Source organism: Prionailurus viverrinus, chromosome E2, assembly GCF_022837055.1.
Source record: "Prionailurus viverrinus isolate Anna chromosome E2, UM_Priviv_1.0, whole genome shotgun sequence".
Lineage (NCBI taxonomy): Eukaryota > Metazoa > Chordata > Mammalia > Carnivora > Felidae > Prionailurus > Prionailurus viverrinus.
The window spans coordinates 12,269,374-12,287,310 of NC_062575.1; the positions used below are offsets into that span (position 1 = coordinate 12,269,374).

General features: G+C 38.5%; 1 protein-coding gene across 6 annotated transcripts in view; it reads right to left on the reverse strand.

Annotated features, from left to right (window-relative positions):
- CNTNAP4 (contactin associated protein family member 4) overlaps positions 1-17,570 on the reverse strand; it is a 251,865-nt gene extending 234,295 nt beyond the window's left edge. For all 6 annotated transcript variants that reach the window (XM_047835764.1, XM_047835767.1, XM_047835766.1 and 3 more), the window contains exon 1: positions 17,486-17,570. In XM_047835764.1, coding sequence (XP_047691720.1) covers positions 17,486-17,570 — 85 coding nt within the window. The remainder of the gene's footprint in view (positions 1-17,485) is intronic.
- Positions 17,571-17,937: the final 367 nt, after the last annotated feature.

Genomic DNA, 17,937 nt, shown 5'->3' on the forward strand with positions numbered 1-17,937 from the left:
CAAATTGTTAGCAAGAAGTTACTGATTGTGACCATTTTAACATTTCAAAACCACTGATGCTGAAGACGTGTAATGATAGGTAACACGCTAATATTTGTTGAGTGAATAAATGAATAAAATGAGTAGAGTGTGTTGAAACCCCAAGAGGCCTCAGAAATTACAAGGGTGAGGAAGGCTTTAACAGATGGAAGGAAGAATCATGTAATCCAGTGAAGAGTAATTGTATGAAACCAAATATATCTAGGGATTGTAAACATTATTTCACCAAGAATTTTTATAATATATTTAACTAGTATTTCTTCCTTAAGCATAATCCTCTGAATCATCAGTGCCAACTGAAAAATAACCAGGGTCCCAAAGCATACAATTTCAGAGTTCATTTAACATGGACCATATTCATCCAGTGTAATTCGTGGGGATAAATTTCTGAACTATCCACTCAAAGTTGGTGAAAAATACAAAAACTCATCTTATATCAATTCTAGTAGTATTACTGGTCATTTATTGATTTTTAAAGGACATGAGAGGAAGCACATGGTCAACAAGAGTTTACCAAATAAATCAGAATGTCATTACTCCAGGAATCTAGATTGAAATGGAGTGTGTGTCACAGCCTGCCTTTTATTAGTGACTGTAAGGCATGTCTTTCTGTCTTCCCCATTTGGTTTTGGTTCTCTGAATGCAGGGATTTCTGATTTTATACCCCTACCCTGACCACAACAAGAAACTCACAGGTAGCTCTTTGAGAGTTTCAGTGGATGGATGGATAATTTGCTTACCCAACCTCCAAAATCCAGAAACTCTAGGGTAACTCTGATATTTGTTTTTCTGTACATCTCATCGGAAGCTTGTTTAGAAATAAGCAGAACCATGGAGGAAGGGAAGGGGGCAAAATAGTTACAAACAGAGAGGGAGGGAGACAAACCATAAGAGACTCTTAAATACAGAGAACAATCTGAGGCTTGATGGGAGCATGGGGGAGAGGGGAAAATGGGTGATGGGCATTGAGGAGGGCACCTGTTGGGATGAGCACTGGGTGCTGTATATAAGCAAGGAACCATGGGTATCTACCTCAAAAACCAAGAGCACACTTTACACACTGTATATTAGCCAATTTTTAAATAAATTATATTTAAAAAGATAATAAAATAAATAAAATAAAATAAAATAAAATAAAATAAAATAAAATAAAATAAAATAAAATGAAACTGCTGAATGCCCAGCAAGGAAAGAAAGAAAGAAAGAAAGAAAGAAAGAAAGAAAGAAAGAAAGAGAACCTTTGAAATGGCAACTGGGCAGACAGGCAGGGACATAGTCTGCTTGCACCTTTTGCATTTAGAAGAATGTATAGTTAAGAAACATCCATTGAGGCACCTGTTGGGATGAGCACTGGGTGTTGTATGGAAACCAATCTGACAATAAATTTCATATTAAAAAATAATAAAATACAAGACACAAAATAAAAGAAAAAAGGAAACATCCATTGAATGTAAAGTACAAAACTTATCACAACTCTCAGTTTCAAACGCTCCATTGGTTCTGGGCATCAATTTTGTCTTTTAACTAAAAACAAAAATAGTTCATTCCAGGAGAAGAAATAAATTTCAACTCTAAGTTGAAACATTTGCTTGTAGTATTTCATCTGGTATTTTGCCAAGCATATGAAATATGTGGTTAAATACATTTATTTTCAACAATATCCTATTAGTTCCAAGCTATAAAACTACGAAGGTGTACTTTGTGAGAGACTGCCTTAACTGCAGAGTCACAGAAGTCCACCCAACAAATTTATTATACAAATTAATAAGAAATTCACTTTAGACCAATTAACTAAAGCCCGATGAAATCATTTTCCCTTAATATTTTTCACTTGTGTCATCAAGAAGATGAAGGAACTAGCAAGCATCTTGTCAATATTGTCATCAAAGAAAACAGTATTAAAATGGAAGTCTCATTGCTTTGCTTGATAGGGCAGATCTTTAAAGGCGTAGTGTATTCCTTATACAGGGAAGAAGGAAATTTTAAGAGCCTCAGGCATAACTATACAAAGAACTGGGCTAGATGAATAGGGGACAATAGTCAGAGAAAGAGGGAAGCACAAAGTGCCCTTAATGCTTCTGATACTGTTCTTTTTTATAAATGGGTTGGGATTAATGAGGAACCCCACTCAAAGACATATCTGATATTTCACAGAATCCTTTCCACTCTCTGGGAGACAATCTCAAGTAGCACAGGTGTTGATTGAGCAATGGAAACAGCTCTCATTCAAAATTGTAAATCTGAAATGTTTTCTTTTTCATTTTGATCTTCATTAAATTTGGGTTGCTTTCCTTGTCTTTGGAGGGAATAAAAATATTGAGGAATACTAGTCTGTTCATGAGATGTTGAAATTTTTCTCAAAAAGATGAAAGAAATCATAAGGTTTTTAAAAAGGAAGACAAAACTCTTACGACAGCAGAAGGATTACCAAAATCAGTACCAAGGGAAGAAGTGATACGGCATTTAAGGGGCTCTTGCCGTAAATAATGACTCATGTCTTTTGGAGAAAACATGAGGCTCATGGGGACAACCAAAAAGCAGTGTTTGCAGCATCCCATCAGAGGCCGGGGCATGGAGCTCCTCAGAGGGACACATGTAGGGGGGATCGGCAATGCTGCTGAGGGCTGCAGAGAAGAGACAGCGCTGTGTAGAGCTGACAGGACCAATTGATGAGTGAGCGGGTTTCCTGCAGGGTGACAGATGTGCTTCTGAGATGTGGCAGACATGGCAATCTCTACCCACCTCCTCTGATCCACGCTTGAACAAATGATACTGCTAGAAGAGACACTGAACCATCTTCAAGTGTTATAAATCCTTGAGCAGGAAAGGGAAGGGTGTAAGACAGCTACTGCTTTAAATTTCTCCTTCCAAAAGAAATTCAGATTTTCTTGCCAGACGAAGGGGACAAAGACGTGGAACCCTTCATGACCTTGACGCTTGCAAATGGCTTAAGATACTATGAGGAATCTGAAGATCACCATATACCAGGACAAGCAGATACTGGGAGACTAGGAGAATTTACAAATAAATCAATGAACAATCAATTGGTTCAAAATAGAGGAATGTTTAAATAAGAGCACATCCACTTGATAGATTATTATGAACCATTAGAAAAGATAAATACAAAGACTATTTAGCCACAAGAGAAATGCACTGGAGAGGATGGAAAAACACCCATAAGAGGAAAGACTGGGTGCGAACAGATGCTGTGTTAAGATTGAGCGAAATAATGTATGGCAAACATCTGTTCCAGTTCCCAATACTAGAGGGCATTCTACAAATTTAAAATTAGACAAATTTTAAATTGAATTTAAGGAAGTTATTAGAATCGTGGTTGTTTTTTCGTTTTATTTATGTCTTATTTGTTTGTGGCTCGACATACAAGGATCACAGGAAGAAAAGGGAGAATCTGTGTGCCCTGAGACTTGCAAATAAAAAGCAGAAAAGTGCCAAAGATAACAACCTGCAAAATCAACTTTTGATAAGGGGACATGAGAAACGCATAGAGCGAATCACAACACAACTGGAGCTTGGTAACACAGAGGAGAAAGTAATTTGGAGACGGATAAAATAACTATTTGTGACAGGGCACCTAGGTGGTTCAGTTGGCTAAGCAACGAACTCTTGGTTTCGGTCAAGGCCATTATCTCACAGGTTCGTGGGTTCAAGTCCTATGTCGGGCTCTGTGCTGACAATGCAGAGCCTGCTTGGGGTTCTCTCTCTCCCTCTCTCTCTCTGTCCCTCTCCCACTAGTGCTCACTCTCTCTCTCTCTCAAAATAAACAAACATTTTTAAAAAACAAAACTTAAAAAAATATTTGTGATGTAAGACATGGCAGGGTGGGTGACAGATAAAGATGTGATTTTGATAAAGGGAAGTAAATTACCATCCTGTATTATCTCTAAGACTTGGTGGAAGGAAAATTTATAACAGAATAGTGCACACAAAGAAAATGACTTGCTTCAAAGCTAAAAAAACACTGTGATATTATAGGAAGGCATTGTTGGTGTCATGAAGATGAGTTCCTCTAGAGGATATGAGAAACTCTCAGGTAGACAGGTGGAGAGCACCAGGTGTCGATAAAAGGAAAGAAACGTTGAAGAGACAGGGCAGTGGGAGCTAGCACCCATGGCAACCAGGCAGGAGGAGTAATGGATGAGTACCTTGGGTGTCATCCTAGCAATGCCACTGAGGAGGGATTCAACTGGAAGACGACTTCACTGACCTAAGTTTCGATCAGTAAAAGCAACATATCTGCTGCTGAACTTGCAAAAAATCTCCTAAATATCAAGAGAAGATTCATTTTATTCAGGCAGTTGAGGCAGGGAGAACATTCATTATGGACTGAATTGCGCCCCCCTGCCTCAAAATTCATATATTGGAGCCTTAACCCTCAATATGACTCTATTTGGAGACAAAGCCTCTAAGGAGATAATTAAGGTTAACTGAAATCATAAAAGTAGGGCCTTTCAAGGGCCAGGCCCCCCTAGTGGGATGTGACTGGTGTCCTTACAAGAAGAGGAAGAGACACCAGACGTCTGACTGATCACACACCCAGCGGAAAGGCCATGTGAGGACATAGTATGAAGGTGGCCATCTGCAAGCCAGGAAGAAAGTCCTCACCAGAAACCCTGCTGGCACTTTGAGTCCCAACCTCTAGAACTACGAGAAAATAACTTTCTGTTGTCTAAGCCTCCCAGTCTGTGCTATTTGTTATGGCGGGCTTTGCAGACTGATACAATACCCAAAGGGAATAGAGAAGGGAATGGGGAAGGAGAGGGGTTAAGTGAGAAGGAAACAATACTGGCAGAATGCCTGGGTCACACAGTGTCACCATCTTGCAGAAAGGAGTTGTTTTTTCTTGGCGATTGGAGCATTTTTAGTCCCTTATAACCTGTTCTTGGGATTGCTGACTCAAAGAAGGAACTTAACGGAGTGGGTAGGTCTTTGGTACCAAGGAGCAAGGGGAGTCAACAGACATTCAGAGGATTTTACAGGTGTATACACCAAGTGATGCTTGACACGTCACTCTGAAGAGTAAAGAAGAACTTGTTGATAAAATACAAGTAACAGAATCCTTGCAAAGAAAGTAAGCATGATGCCTTATAACTTATCATGTCAGAGAGGGAAGCTTGAGACCAAGCACATGTGGGGTCCTCTTATTCAGGGGAGGTGAATTCCAAGGGCTCAGAGAGAATATGAGTGTATTCCATTTCGAAGAGCAATAGATTTGGCATCATGGAAATCAAGTCCAAGCCTTAGCTCTCCTCGCCCTTACTCATGGCTTTGGAAGTACGTCCTAAATTTCCATTTCCTAGTTTGTAAATAATGATAATAATGTCTGCCTCCACCACCTTAGAGTCCACAGAGTGCCACACAAAAGGAATATTTGTCAATATTAATAGTAACATAGGTCAACATATGCAAGAAGCTATGAACTCTAGAATTCCGGCAATGACAATCCTAAAGGTACACAGTGAGGAGTAAGAAACATGATGGGAATCTAAAAAGAGTGATGAAAATTTACAGGAAATTAACAAAAAGAATATGCATACAATTCAAAGAGGAAAATAAAAGCTCAGAATTCATGAGCACTTGTAAAAATAGGTAAAGGCAATGAAGTTTTGCTTATGTAGCGAAGAGAAGACAAAGGAAGCAGCGGTTACACTCTTTATAAAGTTAATGATATAACGTTAAAAAAATAGAGAACTACAAAAGGCCATATTTCATTCTTTCTCATTGCCATGTAGTACTCCACTGTGTATATAAACCACAATTTCTTTTTTTTTAAATATGAAATTTATTGTCAAATTGGTTTCCATACAACACCCAGTGCTCATCCCAACAGGTGCCTTCCTCAATACCCATCACTCACCCTCCCCTTCCTCCCACCCCCCCATCAACCCTCAGTTTGTTCTCAGTTTTTAAGAGTCTCTTATGCTTTGGCTCTCTTCCACTCTAACCTCTTTTTTTTTTCCCTTCCCCTCCCCCATGGGTTTCTGTTAAGTTTCTCAGGATCCACATGAGAGTGAAACCATATGGTATCTGTCTTTCTCTGCATGACTTATTTCACTTAGCATAACACTCTCCAGTTCCATCCACGTTGCTACAAAAGGCCATATTTCATTCTTTCTCACTGCCACATAGTATTCCATTGTGTATATAAACCACAATTTATTTATCCATTCATCAGGTGATGGACATTTAGGCTCTTTCCACAATTTGGCTATTGTTAAAAGTGCTGCTATAAACATTGACAATAAATTTCATATTAAAAAAAGAGAACTAATTTTACTTTTCTTCTACCCTCCGTAAAGGAAAAAAGTCTTCAAATGGGAAAATGTAAAATACAAGCCAACATAAAGAAACTGAAGTCCAAGATAGATGAAGAAGTTGAAGATTTCTTTCTGGAATGCAAAAACAACTTTGTAGTACAACTTCCAAACTGGAGGAGATCACTGGCAGGTGCTGCAGAGATGGGGCGGCGCCAGGACGACCCGGACAGCGACAGGCGCGCTTCGAACTTTATACTCATGATGTGTTTTGTGTTTGCCTGTCCACTGAGTCCTTAGTCCAAACATGATGTGAGACAGTGGCCTATCAAATTATAATATGAAAGGGGGTGGGGAGGGGAAGATAGAGATAGCGAGAGCCAGTAAGAACTGGCTGGCTGTGATGATATTCATTCTAGTGGATTATGACACACGAGAATCAAGTACTCAGCCTATCTAAATGAAATATACCAGAGATAAATACAAAGGCAAAAAAAGGTTTTTTTTTTAAAGGAAAAATACATGGTCTCCTAAATAAAAATGTTAAGTAATCTTTTTAAAGAAATTTTTTTAATGTTTATTTATTTTTGAGTGAGAGAGACAGAGCACGAGCAGGGGAGGGGTAGAGTGAGAGGGAGATACAGAATCCGAAGCAGGCTCCAGGCTCTGCTCTGAGCCTGAAATGGGGCTCAAACCTACTAATCGTGAGATCATGACCTGAGCCGAAGTCAGATGCCTAACCGACTGAGCCACCAGAGGCCCCAAAATACATCTTATCTTTAAAAAACACACATTGCTCCAGCTTACCCTGATTCTGTTCATCTCCTCTCTTTTTGGCGTTTCAAGTGAAAAAAATCCAGATAAGTCACCTTTTGGTGTATTCTTTTCACATTTACCGAATATCCTCTTTTCTCCAGGCACCGTGCCAGGTGTTGCAGACACAGAAATGATTAAAATAATACCTTCGCCTTTCAAAGATTTCACCATTTTGTAAAGAAGACATATTCTCTAAAAACACACTTTGAGAGTCTGTGATCAGGGCAGGAATGGTGAGCACGCAAGGTGCTACGGGGCATCTGCCAAGATGGTGACAGTTGAGATGGTTTGATCAGGGAAGACTCCACTGAGGAAGGAAGTCGGGTTTGCTTTAGGTAGACGTTTTTCAGGAGGATTTAGAGAGAAGTGATTGATGGCCATCAGGCAAAGGGAACAGCAGATGTAAAGGCCAGGTCATAAAGGCCAGAGGACATGGGGAGGGGCAGCCCTGTGGTAGAGACACAGCAGCTGAGACAGAGGAACACGGAACAATCGATGAATACAGAGGACAAAGATATTTGCTGTGCTAATAAGGCTGAACTTACTGTTGGAAACACCTAGCAATGAGATAGTGCCACAAGGCAGGAGTTACTTTCTTTTTCGATAAAACCTTAAAATTGATTAAAGATATCAATGTATTACGGCAGGCTTCCTTAAAAATACAATAATATGTGTAGTATTTAAAAATCATGCATGATGTGGAACGGAAGGAACTGAAGTCCCAGGAAGTCATGAGGGAAGAAGGAGACAGCTGCTGCGCTGGTCCTACCAGCCAAATCAACCCTGGCAATCTGTAAGATGACAGATGCCACAGCCAGATCATCCTCAAATCCAGGAGAAGGAAAAAGGAAAATGATCAAGGCTCAATTTTGCTAATTCAGAAAATCAGAGAACTGCCAGCATCTTCCCTGGAGAATGTTTCACTGATTACTAATACTACATACATTCTTTGCATGCTAATCTGTTTCATGTTGCAACTACACACACACACACACACACACACACACACACACACACACACGCAGGCACGCACGCACGTGCGCGTAGAGCAACCATTCCATAGGCAAGCACACAGCAAGGCTTTCAAGAAATGAATGTGGTCATTTACAAGGCCACACCACTAAATAGCTCAGTTTTATATGTCAAGCATAGCAAATTATGATGATCATCATTTTATTCTTAGTACCTAAAATTCTACCTCATATTTTATTAGCCCACTTTTTCCATTTCTCTAATAGATATTTGACTATGAGATACTTTATTTCACCACGTTCTGTTTTGTGATTAGGTCCTATAGGATGCTATGAGTTTAAGAAACCAAATGTTACCTTCATTGTTTGCTCTTTGCTTTCTTCAATGTAGCCTACTTCCTTTCCCAAATCATCCTCTCTTTTGTTTGTTTAAGGAAAGGCTACACATCTTATGATCCTTAAAAGATTGTGTTACGACATTTCACAGGTGCCTGACGTTTTCTTAACAGGATTATAATACAGACTCCATGTTAAAGCACAACACTTCAAATAAGCACAGAAATCATATACACAGTGGAACAAAAGAGCCTATCTGAGCAGCTTTATAACCTCGCACAGAATTCCCTCGCCACCACTTAAGATAGAATTGTTTTTATTTCAGCAGTGTTCTTTTAATTAAGTCCTAAACATCCAAAATATGGCAAAGGTAAATATGTATTATAAATCCTTAATTAAGAGGATCGCTAAGCTTTCACGGAGCTTCCCGCCTTAGAGATGGATTCTTTTTGTTTAAAATCAGCCAAAAGCGAGAGATAAAAGTGAATGATGTGAACAATGTTAAACTTTGTTTATAATGCCCTTCTCTTGGCACCAGTGTCACTTTACTGCACTGCCTTCGAGAGTTACATTCTGCTTCAATTTATCTACTGGCATTTAAGCCAAAATCTCTCCAGCCATTTTCTGCCTTCGTTGTCATGTTCAGAAAGACTAGCAACGTGGGACCAGCTAGAAGTTAAGTGTTCGAGTCTGTGAGTTCTCCATGTCATATCCTAGAAAATAAAGCACTGTGGGATCACCAAAGAGCAACATTGCCCCTCTGTTTGGGATGAGGTGAAGTTACATCCAGAAAGACCTCTTGCTAATTTTTAATCCCACATACGGTTTTAAAACTATACCAGAGATTATTCTGGTATGGTAGCAACAAAGAAAGAATCCTATTCTATACTCCAACATTACTTAGTTAAAAATGTGCCACTCAGGGGCAATGTTTTCCATTTCTCCACCAATATGAACCATTCCCCAATTCCCACCAAGAGTATCTTCCAAGATAAGCACGTGAACACACACGCGTGCACACTCACATGCATGTGCGTGCGCACACACACACACACACACACACGCACTGACAATTTCATCTCAGCAACTCATTTCCCTTACAGGCCATTTTCAATTTAGCTCCTTCTTTCTGTTTGGCTATCTGCTGATCAATATATTTTAAAAGACAAACACATAACAATATCTTTGAAAACTAAAGATATCCTGAAGATCTAAGTACACACACACACACACACACACACACACACACACACACACCTTAGGGCACAATTATTAGCCCAGAGAGAAATTTCACTTTCTCAAATTTTCCCAGAAATCTCTCTCTGGAGTCTGACAGAGCAAAGGTCATGTTGACAGGAAACTGTGGTGCTCTCAGGTGTGGGTCCTTCAGTTGAGACATCTATTCAATATCATCCAGGTATCTACCAACTCTAAGGTTTGCAACCAATTCCAAAAAGAGTTTATCAGTGCCCTTATTTAAAGGGCATTTAAAAAAATCTCCATATATAGGTTATAACTGCAGAGGAAATCAAGTAATAAAATTAAAAGTTACAGTTTGCTTTGAAACTATACGATAAATGCAATTTAGGAAGGCAGGTGAATTTATATATTTGCATGCTGTTTCTAAACTAATACCAACCTATGACCTCAGTTGTAAGTACCATAATTGCTAGTGGGGAAAGAATGGTCACAGAAACAAATATGCCTTTTATGATTTAGAAGCACATAATATCTTATTCTAGAGCACTGCCAAGTAATGAGAAGTACTTAATAAAAAAAGTAATTAGAGCTATAGCCAACTGATACGTATCATACCATTTTTTTCCTTTGTGATTTAAAAACCTTAGAGGTAAATTTCATCACTGCTCTATTAAATACTTATGGCATTAAAAACTTTTATAGTTACTAATTTTAAACTACTTAAAATGTCAAATGTTTTCAAGCTTCACTCACTTTCCCAATTATTACAATGGAATGACTCATTAACTGTAATATAAACAGACCCAATTTTACCTCCTGTTATGCTATGTCTCTGATTTTATTACCAGCGTACCACTTTTCCATGAACCATGACAAAAATCCATGGGGAGGGGAAAAAAACAAAACCAAAGCAAACACATACACTTCCTCTTCATATACCAATTTTCCTCAAGAGAACTGAAGGAATAATGAGAAGTTGAAATGGACTTTATATGTACATTCTTTTTTTTTTTTTTACATGTACATTCTTTACGTTTCCATAACACTGTAGTTTCAGGTACCATGTACGTGAATACTTCAGCAAAAGACATTTGGACAAAAACTTTACCCTCCAGAAATCAATTAGGAAACAAAAATATCTTTACTTGTGCAGGACCATATCAGATTTGGTCTGTACCAAATGGACTCTGGAGCAGTCAGCATTGGGGAAGGTTGAAATTCACAGTTTAAAAAAACAAGGAAAGGTGGTTGGAGAAGTCAAATAAAAAAATACATATATGCATACACACATACATGTGTACCTAATTGAGGCACACAGGTGGATAGCTAGCCTTAGAGCCCATGGAAAAAATGTAAATGTTGCAACCTCAGACATCAGTTTCCCCCTAAAAAAGCAGTCAAGAAGATAATCCAATGGTCAATGATACTTCTGTTATTTAGAAATGCAATTTACTGTCATTTAGAGTTATGGTTAAACTATTATTTCTCAAGAAATTTTTAAGTCTGTTTTTAAGAAAAAACCCTCAAAGCCTTCAAATTACAACATACATCTCCAGACTAAGTTATTTCATTTAAGTATATCTAGTTAAGTGAGGCTTTTCAATGAGTTCATTCTTTTAGAAGGACTTTCAGTGATAATCATAGGGTCTCCTAAAGCTCCCTAATTTTTGTCCTCACTTAGTTCAGGGCATTTATTTCTCTTTCTTAGATCTTTTCTTTTAAGTGACCTTAGCATTTTATCCTACAATTCAAGACCTGTTTTTAAAGCTTGGTTTGTTAAAGAGTATTTCTAAAAGTCCATAATTGAAAGCGCCCTTCAAACAATTATCCACATATTCTCTGAGAATTCACTCCACCATCACCACCACCACCAACACAGCTCATTTCACCTCATGAATGCAGCGAATTCTTGAAACATCTCCTATTCTATGCAAATATTCTGCCAGAGGTCTCCTCTTCCCTATCATACTCGTCTTGAAAAACAGCACTAATTCTAGATAAACACTAAATAAGTAATGGAGGCCAAAATTTCTGAATCAATAAAAATTTTTAAAAAATAAGCTAGGCAAGAATTGAAATACCAGCCCACTGAAAAAAATTAGATCAAAGCCTGCATTATTTAATATTTCACCAGAGATATTCACTACCAACCTAATTATACATATCTGGGATGTATATAACAATGTTGGATAAGCTTTCATAACTCCTCCTACTGTTTTCAGGGGCTGGGTCGGTCTGTGAACTTTTAATCACCAAGGAGGAAAGGTGGAGATTTTAAAAGGAGAATGGAGGACTTAGGTAAACTGACTAGCTGGCAACCCAAAGACGTGGAATTCATTAGTTGATAATATTAAGGCCCTAATATTGATTTATCTGAGGTAAAAGTAACTCAAATTCTAAATACGGGATCAAATGCAGAAAAATGGATAATTATGGAGCAAGACTGATACTGTAATATGAAAAAATTCAAAGCCATGTAATGATAGTGTCACTGTCCCTCATCATCAGTTCACAGCAGTCATGCGCTCCACCGAAGTTCTTGCTGACACCCAGAGTGAGTCACATTGGAGTGAGCTCTGTGAGACTGTCCTTGGTTGTCTTTGATTTGGAAACTGGTCTTTGGGTGGTAAGACAGGACTCTTCATTAAAGCTGAGCCATTAAAAACAAAATTACGAAAAATAAAGTATTTTAACATATGGCTACTTACTTTGGAAAAAAATGTCACTGGAATTAGAGTGAAAAGAATTTGTAAAATGTTAGGCTCCATCAAATTTTTAACTGAAAAAAAAATATTAAACAGGGTAATGTAAATAAAATGAGGCCAATGAGCAGTTCTTGGAAACTAAAAGTAAATACAACTCCAAATGGACAAGACATTTACATAAAAATTAATTATGTTGGCATGAGTAGGTGAAAGGCACCTGCTTAATTATTATGAATTCTCAGTGGGGAGTGCTTAAATGAAAATCTATTTTTTAATTTATTCTAGCAAGTTTGCCAATTTCAAAATTTGTAAGAAGCTGCTACTGTAAAAGTCATAGGGACAAGAACACTCTTCCAGTAACATCATCTCCCTCATACAATCAGTGATTCCAAGTGCAAGTTTCTGATTAGTATGGAATGGGATAATTTACACTCATGAAAGTATAAAATAACAACAGAGTGTTCATTTAAAATATCTAAGATGCTGAAGCTTTACAAAGAGTTGCAAGTAATTCGTACCTGTATGTTATTCAGAAATAACAGATTTCTGAATGAGAAAGTCTTGAAGAAGAAACACACGAGGAAGATACTAATCTGCAGGTCTCCTCTTTAATAGTTCCTGGTAATACTAGCATTACTTTCAGTACCATGATTCCACAAGTACATATTTCTGTGCTAAATAATTAAGACTGAATTTTATCATAGAACTATAATGTATATACAACCCATGTCTCACCATTATTTTGTATGTTACTTAAATTAAGTGTCAATGAACTTTATCTATAAAAGGCCAGAGAGTAAAGAATATCATGTAGGTCTTTATAGAAAGAGAGGGACATCAATTTTGAGAACATTTTATTGATAAAATGCAAAATGTAACAATAATTGAGTACAAATTTTTGCCATACGGGTCTAGTAATGAGAGGAATGGATGACTGAAATTGAAATTTCATGTAACTTTTTTGGACCACAAAGAACTCTGCTTTTAATTTTTTCCAAACATTTAAAAATATAAAAACCACCCTTAGCTCACAGGCTCTACGAAACAAGGCAGCGGGCCGGGCCGTATTTGGCCACTGGGCCATATCTTGCCAACCTCTGAGCTAAATATTATTATGTTATCTGACAATTGATATTATGCAATTCTATTAATTTGTTTTCACTGAAGAGGTAAATTAATTCCATCTTGATACCGAGATTGGGTCCCCTAAAGGAACTGTTTGTATCTGATACAAATTCTGCAATTAAGTTCAGGAGACAATGATGTTTATCACTTAGAGTAAGCACTATGTTTCATGTGGAAGTCCTACGTTTGATCCCATGTTAGCTGTGAGCTGCGTTATCCCCGGAGGTGGAGGCTGCCCTTATTAGAAATTACTGGGGATGCCTACAATCAGAAGTAGGGAGAATGTACCAAGCTGGTGAAAACAAACTAGTATCATTGCTAGAAAAGGAAGCCAAAGCGCATGCTTACTTCTATGTCCAAAGCTCAGCAATTTATGCATTGTGTCATGTAATTATATTTTATTAGTACTTCACTGTTACGGTCTAGTTATTTTTTTGCCATGGAAAGAAATTCTTGGGAGAAGGAGGAAAAAGAAGGAAACTTTGAGAAAGAATCACAAGGTGGAGTTTGAACAATTTGGGAATCTGTCCAGTTGCATTCACACAGCATCCCAAAGCCCACAAAAGTGATCATCTGCTCAAGGAATTACCTTCACCTATTGCTGATTTCAACATATCCTTCCCAGGCTTCCCTTAGGGTAGGTATCAGATAAGCCTTTTTTTTCAATTAGATAAAAGAAAGAACTTAACTTCTAATTAAGTCATTCATAAGCTACTTGGTGAGCATTAAATATTTTCAAAGTAAGGCTGGGGAGGAGGTCAGAAAGCCTTCATCACATGATCTGCAAGAGTAAAAATAACAACAGGACTCTTACTTGCCTTAGTATATACACCCATTCCTTCTTTTGTGGTGAGTCAGCCTCTCCCCCCAAAACATCTTAGGGTTCAGCAAGAAACTATGAGTCCATAAGAACAATTATAAAAATAGAGGTCTTCCTTCTCAGTGCATGTCTCTTAGTAGCAAGTGAAGAAACCAACAGCCTGTGCAACGTATGAAACAGCAAGCCCTTCCACCAGGATCCGTCTCTAAACTTTCAAGAAAGGAACACCTCAATACAGTCACAAATCTGTCTTGACCAGAACATAGAGGAAAGACCTGGGGCTGATTCACTGCTTTTGAAGTGCCAAGTAGGGCGCTAGTAGGCAAAGAATGTGGTCCATTCAACCTACTTCATCTTTAGACAGGTGAGAGGAGTAAGCGGAGCCACCAAATATGTGTGAACACATGGGGCCGGTGGTTTTTTACAGATTTATACACATATATACACATGCGCATACACATAGACATACATACATGTATATTTGTGTGTGTCTGCACAGAACCCTTCTGATGTAAAGTCACCCTGTTGATTAACTAGACCATCTAACATTCAAATTAAAGGGCATCTAATCCCTGAGCTGTGCCTGGTTTACAGAGTGCTGTCCCATGAAAACTTACACACTGGCAGCCCGGGATAGTTTTGGGCTGACTCAGTGAATAACAGATTTGCTCCTGGTGAATCAGCTGTAAATAAAGGGAGAAGGTCTTTGTATTCACCTGGGAAACCGACCTTTAATTTTCTTTATTTATATTCAGTTCTCCCTGACTTTAATATTGGTATCCGAGATTGATTCATGTTTTAACACAAAGTCTTGTCCAGAAGAATTACTGGAGTTATTTTAACACTTTCAAAATGTTTATGCTGGTTGATGGTCACTTGTCCATACACTGAACCCCAACCTTGCTGGGAAACATATACACTTGTTCTTCTAAACAAGACAAAAGATACGAAGCTCCTATGTAGTAAGTAGACCTTGCTTCCCTACCAAAAAAAAAAAAAACCCAAAAAGAAAAACAAAACCCCAAAACACCCAAAAACAAACACACAAAAAAACCTAACTATTAAAGAATAAAATAAAAATTAGGCAATGAATTTTTCTCTTATATATATTGCTGCAAATCATACCACCTAGGTGACATTAACAAGAAATTACTAGATGCAATGTTAATTATATGAGGGCACTTACTGCATTTTTGACACTTTAAGGACTGTCAACTCAATACATATGGTAAGCAAGAACTCCAACTTTAATATTTAAAGAATTCCTAATAATTTAAAATTCTATAGGTTCTTTAAGTTTTTCAAATACTTAGAAGAGCATTAAACCACTTCGTGAACAAACGAGAGCTGAGAAAATACAGAACCGGAGTTGGAATTTTAAGTGTCAGCCGGAGGCTCAGCCAAAGCTAAGCACCCCTGAATTTCCTGCTCTCCTCAAGTCTCAGCAGCTCCTCTGAGATGTATTCAGTAAACACACTAAAAGATGCGTTACAAAAAGAAAGCTATTCCATGTTGATGTGCCTTTTACTGGATTTCCAGAAAACAAACATAAACAACCATCAATAAAACAAGTATCAATCGCACTCACACATTATAAACCCAAACGCAGGCAGTGTCTTGGAAAGACAGGACTGTGTCTAGGCCAGACTTCCAGCTCTGCTTTTCTGAAGGGAAGGATGCTTCAAGTGATGTGCTTCACATTGTAAGAGTGACCTCTAGTGCCTTCCTTTTTTGTTGAACTTCTGTAGTTGGACGATGAATTACTTCTGCCTTCTCTGCAAAACTTTGTGTGCAGGGGTCTGCGTGTCTGTCGTGTTACCGTTTGTCTACTACAACGCTTGTCAAATGTTACCATGACAGCATTCAAAGACTGTGACTAAGTGAAAACATGCAAATTTTCTGGTCTCATGGAATTCTTATACAACCAAATTAAAACTGAATCTGAAACACAGGACAGCCATCTGAGGGATGTTCTCCTCTTGCAGAGTGATAGATACACCATACCATTAAGTGAGCTAATACTGCATGGAAACCTGACATCACAGTAGCCACACAGTGTAAAGGGACATTTGGCCTGTGCCAGGTGGGCCATTTATTATGTTTTCCCCACATCAAAGTGCTTCAGTGTCCTCAAGGGATGTGCCATAGCAAATGCCTGATTACTGGCTTGTTCGTATCCCCTAAACGTAACCCTGGTTATACAGCAGCAGCATAAATTCCTGAACAGGCCTCATAGCCCTTTCTGGAAAAGCAATTGAGGTTTTCTTTTTAAATCAGAGAAAGAGGTAAAAAGTTGAATTTGCAGAGCTTACTTATCATTCATGGAGGATATAGAAATTCTCCCATTTAGAGATTTAGGCCAAATATAACTTTTAAAACTTTTTCTATCTCCAATAAAAAGCGGATGAAGGGACTTCGGCCAAATTATTTCAGATGATACTTAAACAAGAAATAAAGTCTTAATTGATCTTCCCTGAATCAAATAACTTAGAATATTCAATCACAAATGTATAAAGTTAAAAATAATACTTTTAAGAATTAATACTTCTGACAAAGCACCTGAATGTTTTTCCTTTAAGCAAACTGTAGGAATCAAGCCCCCTCTTTCAAGAGTACTCAAATCTCATTCTATACGGAGTGAGGGCACAATTCTTAATACTGAGGTTCACCTCCACCAATTTTGCTCCTGAATTCTGCAGTGCATTTCAGTTATCAGCCTGGCATCATTTTAAAGATGCAGTCTGCCAATGCAAACTTCAGAAGCCTAAGCTAATGCAGCATAATGTGAAGTCTGCCAGTTGTTTTCCTGTTAGACATAATTCCAATAGAATTCAGTAATCCTTAAAAAGGAAGAAATGAAGACATTCGCAGGCGATTCCCTGGTTAAGATGCTAATTTAATGTTTTACTAGAACTTGAGCTTTATTCAATGAATATTCAAAGATGAGAGGATAAGAGTCTGCTCCTGGACAAAAAAAAAAGAAATGACACTTTGCATATTTTGACCAGACCAGGAAGAAAGACATGTGTAAAGCAAGTCACATTCGCAGGATTTTTAAGTGAGGCTTCATTTATAGCAATATGCTTTGCAGCAATTCCAGTTGCAAAAAATAATCATAAAAACAACAGAATTAAAGTTTCGCAGACAGCCCCCCCCCCACCACCACCAATGCAAGTTTTAAATCATTTGCTGTATACTTACAGGAATTCCCAGCTATAACCCTGTTCCAATTTTGAGTAGATAACAGAAGTAGCGTCTTGAGGACAGCTCTGGCGACAGACCCCATGTTCACATTTACTGGGCTCCCCCAAAAGATCGTGAGTGGCTCTCCGCGCCGTCTGGGTCTTCAGCACCTCTGGGTCTCTCAGTGGCTCTCCCTCCTTTCTCTCTCTCACTCTCTCTCTCTCTCTCTCTCTCTCTCTGTCTCATACACACACACACACACACACAGACACACACGCTCCCCACACAGGCACATACACGCTCCCCCCACACAGCCCTGGCTCCTCACTGAAAAGCACCCAGCATCTTTCCGAACAAGCATCCACACCGACCAGGCCACGCCCACTCCTCGCCGCGGCGGTCCCCGACTGTGGCCGCGGTCCCTCCTCCAAATTCACAGCGGCGCTCTGAACCCACCGCGCGCTGAGCCG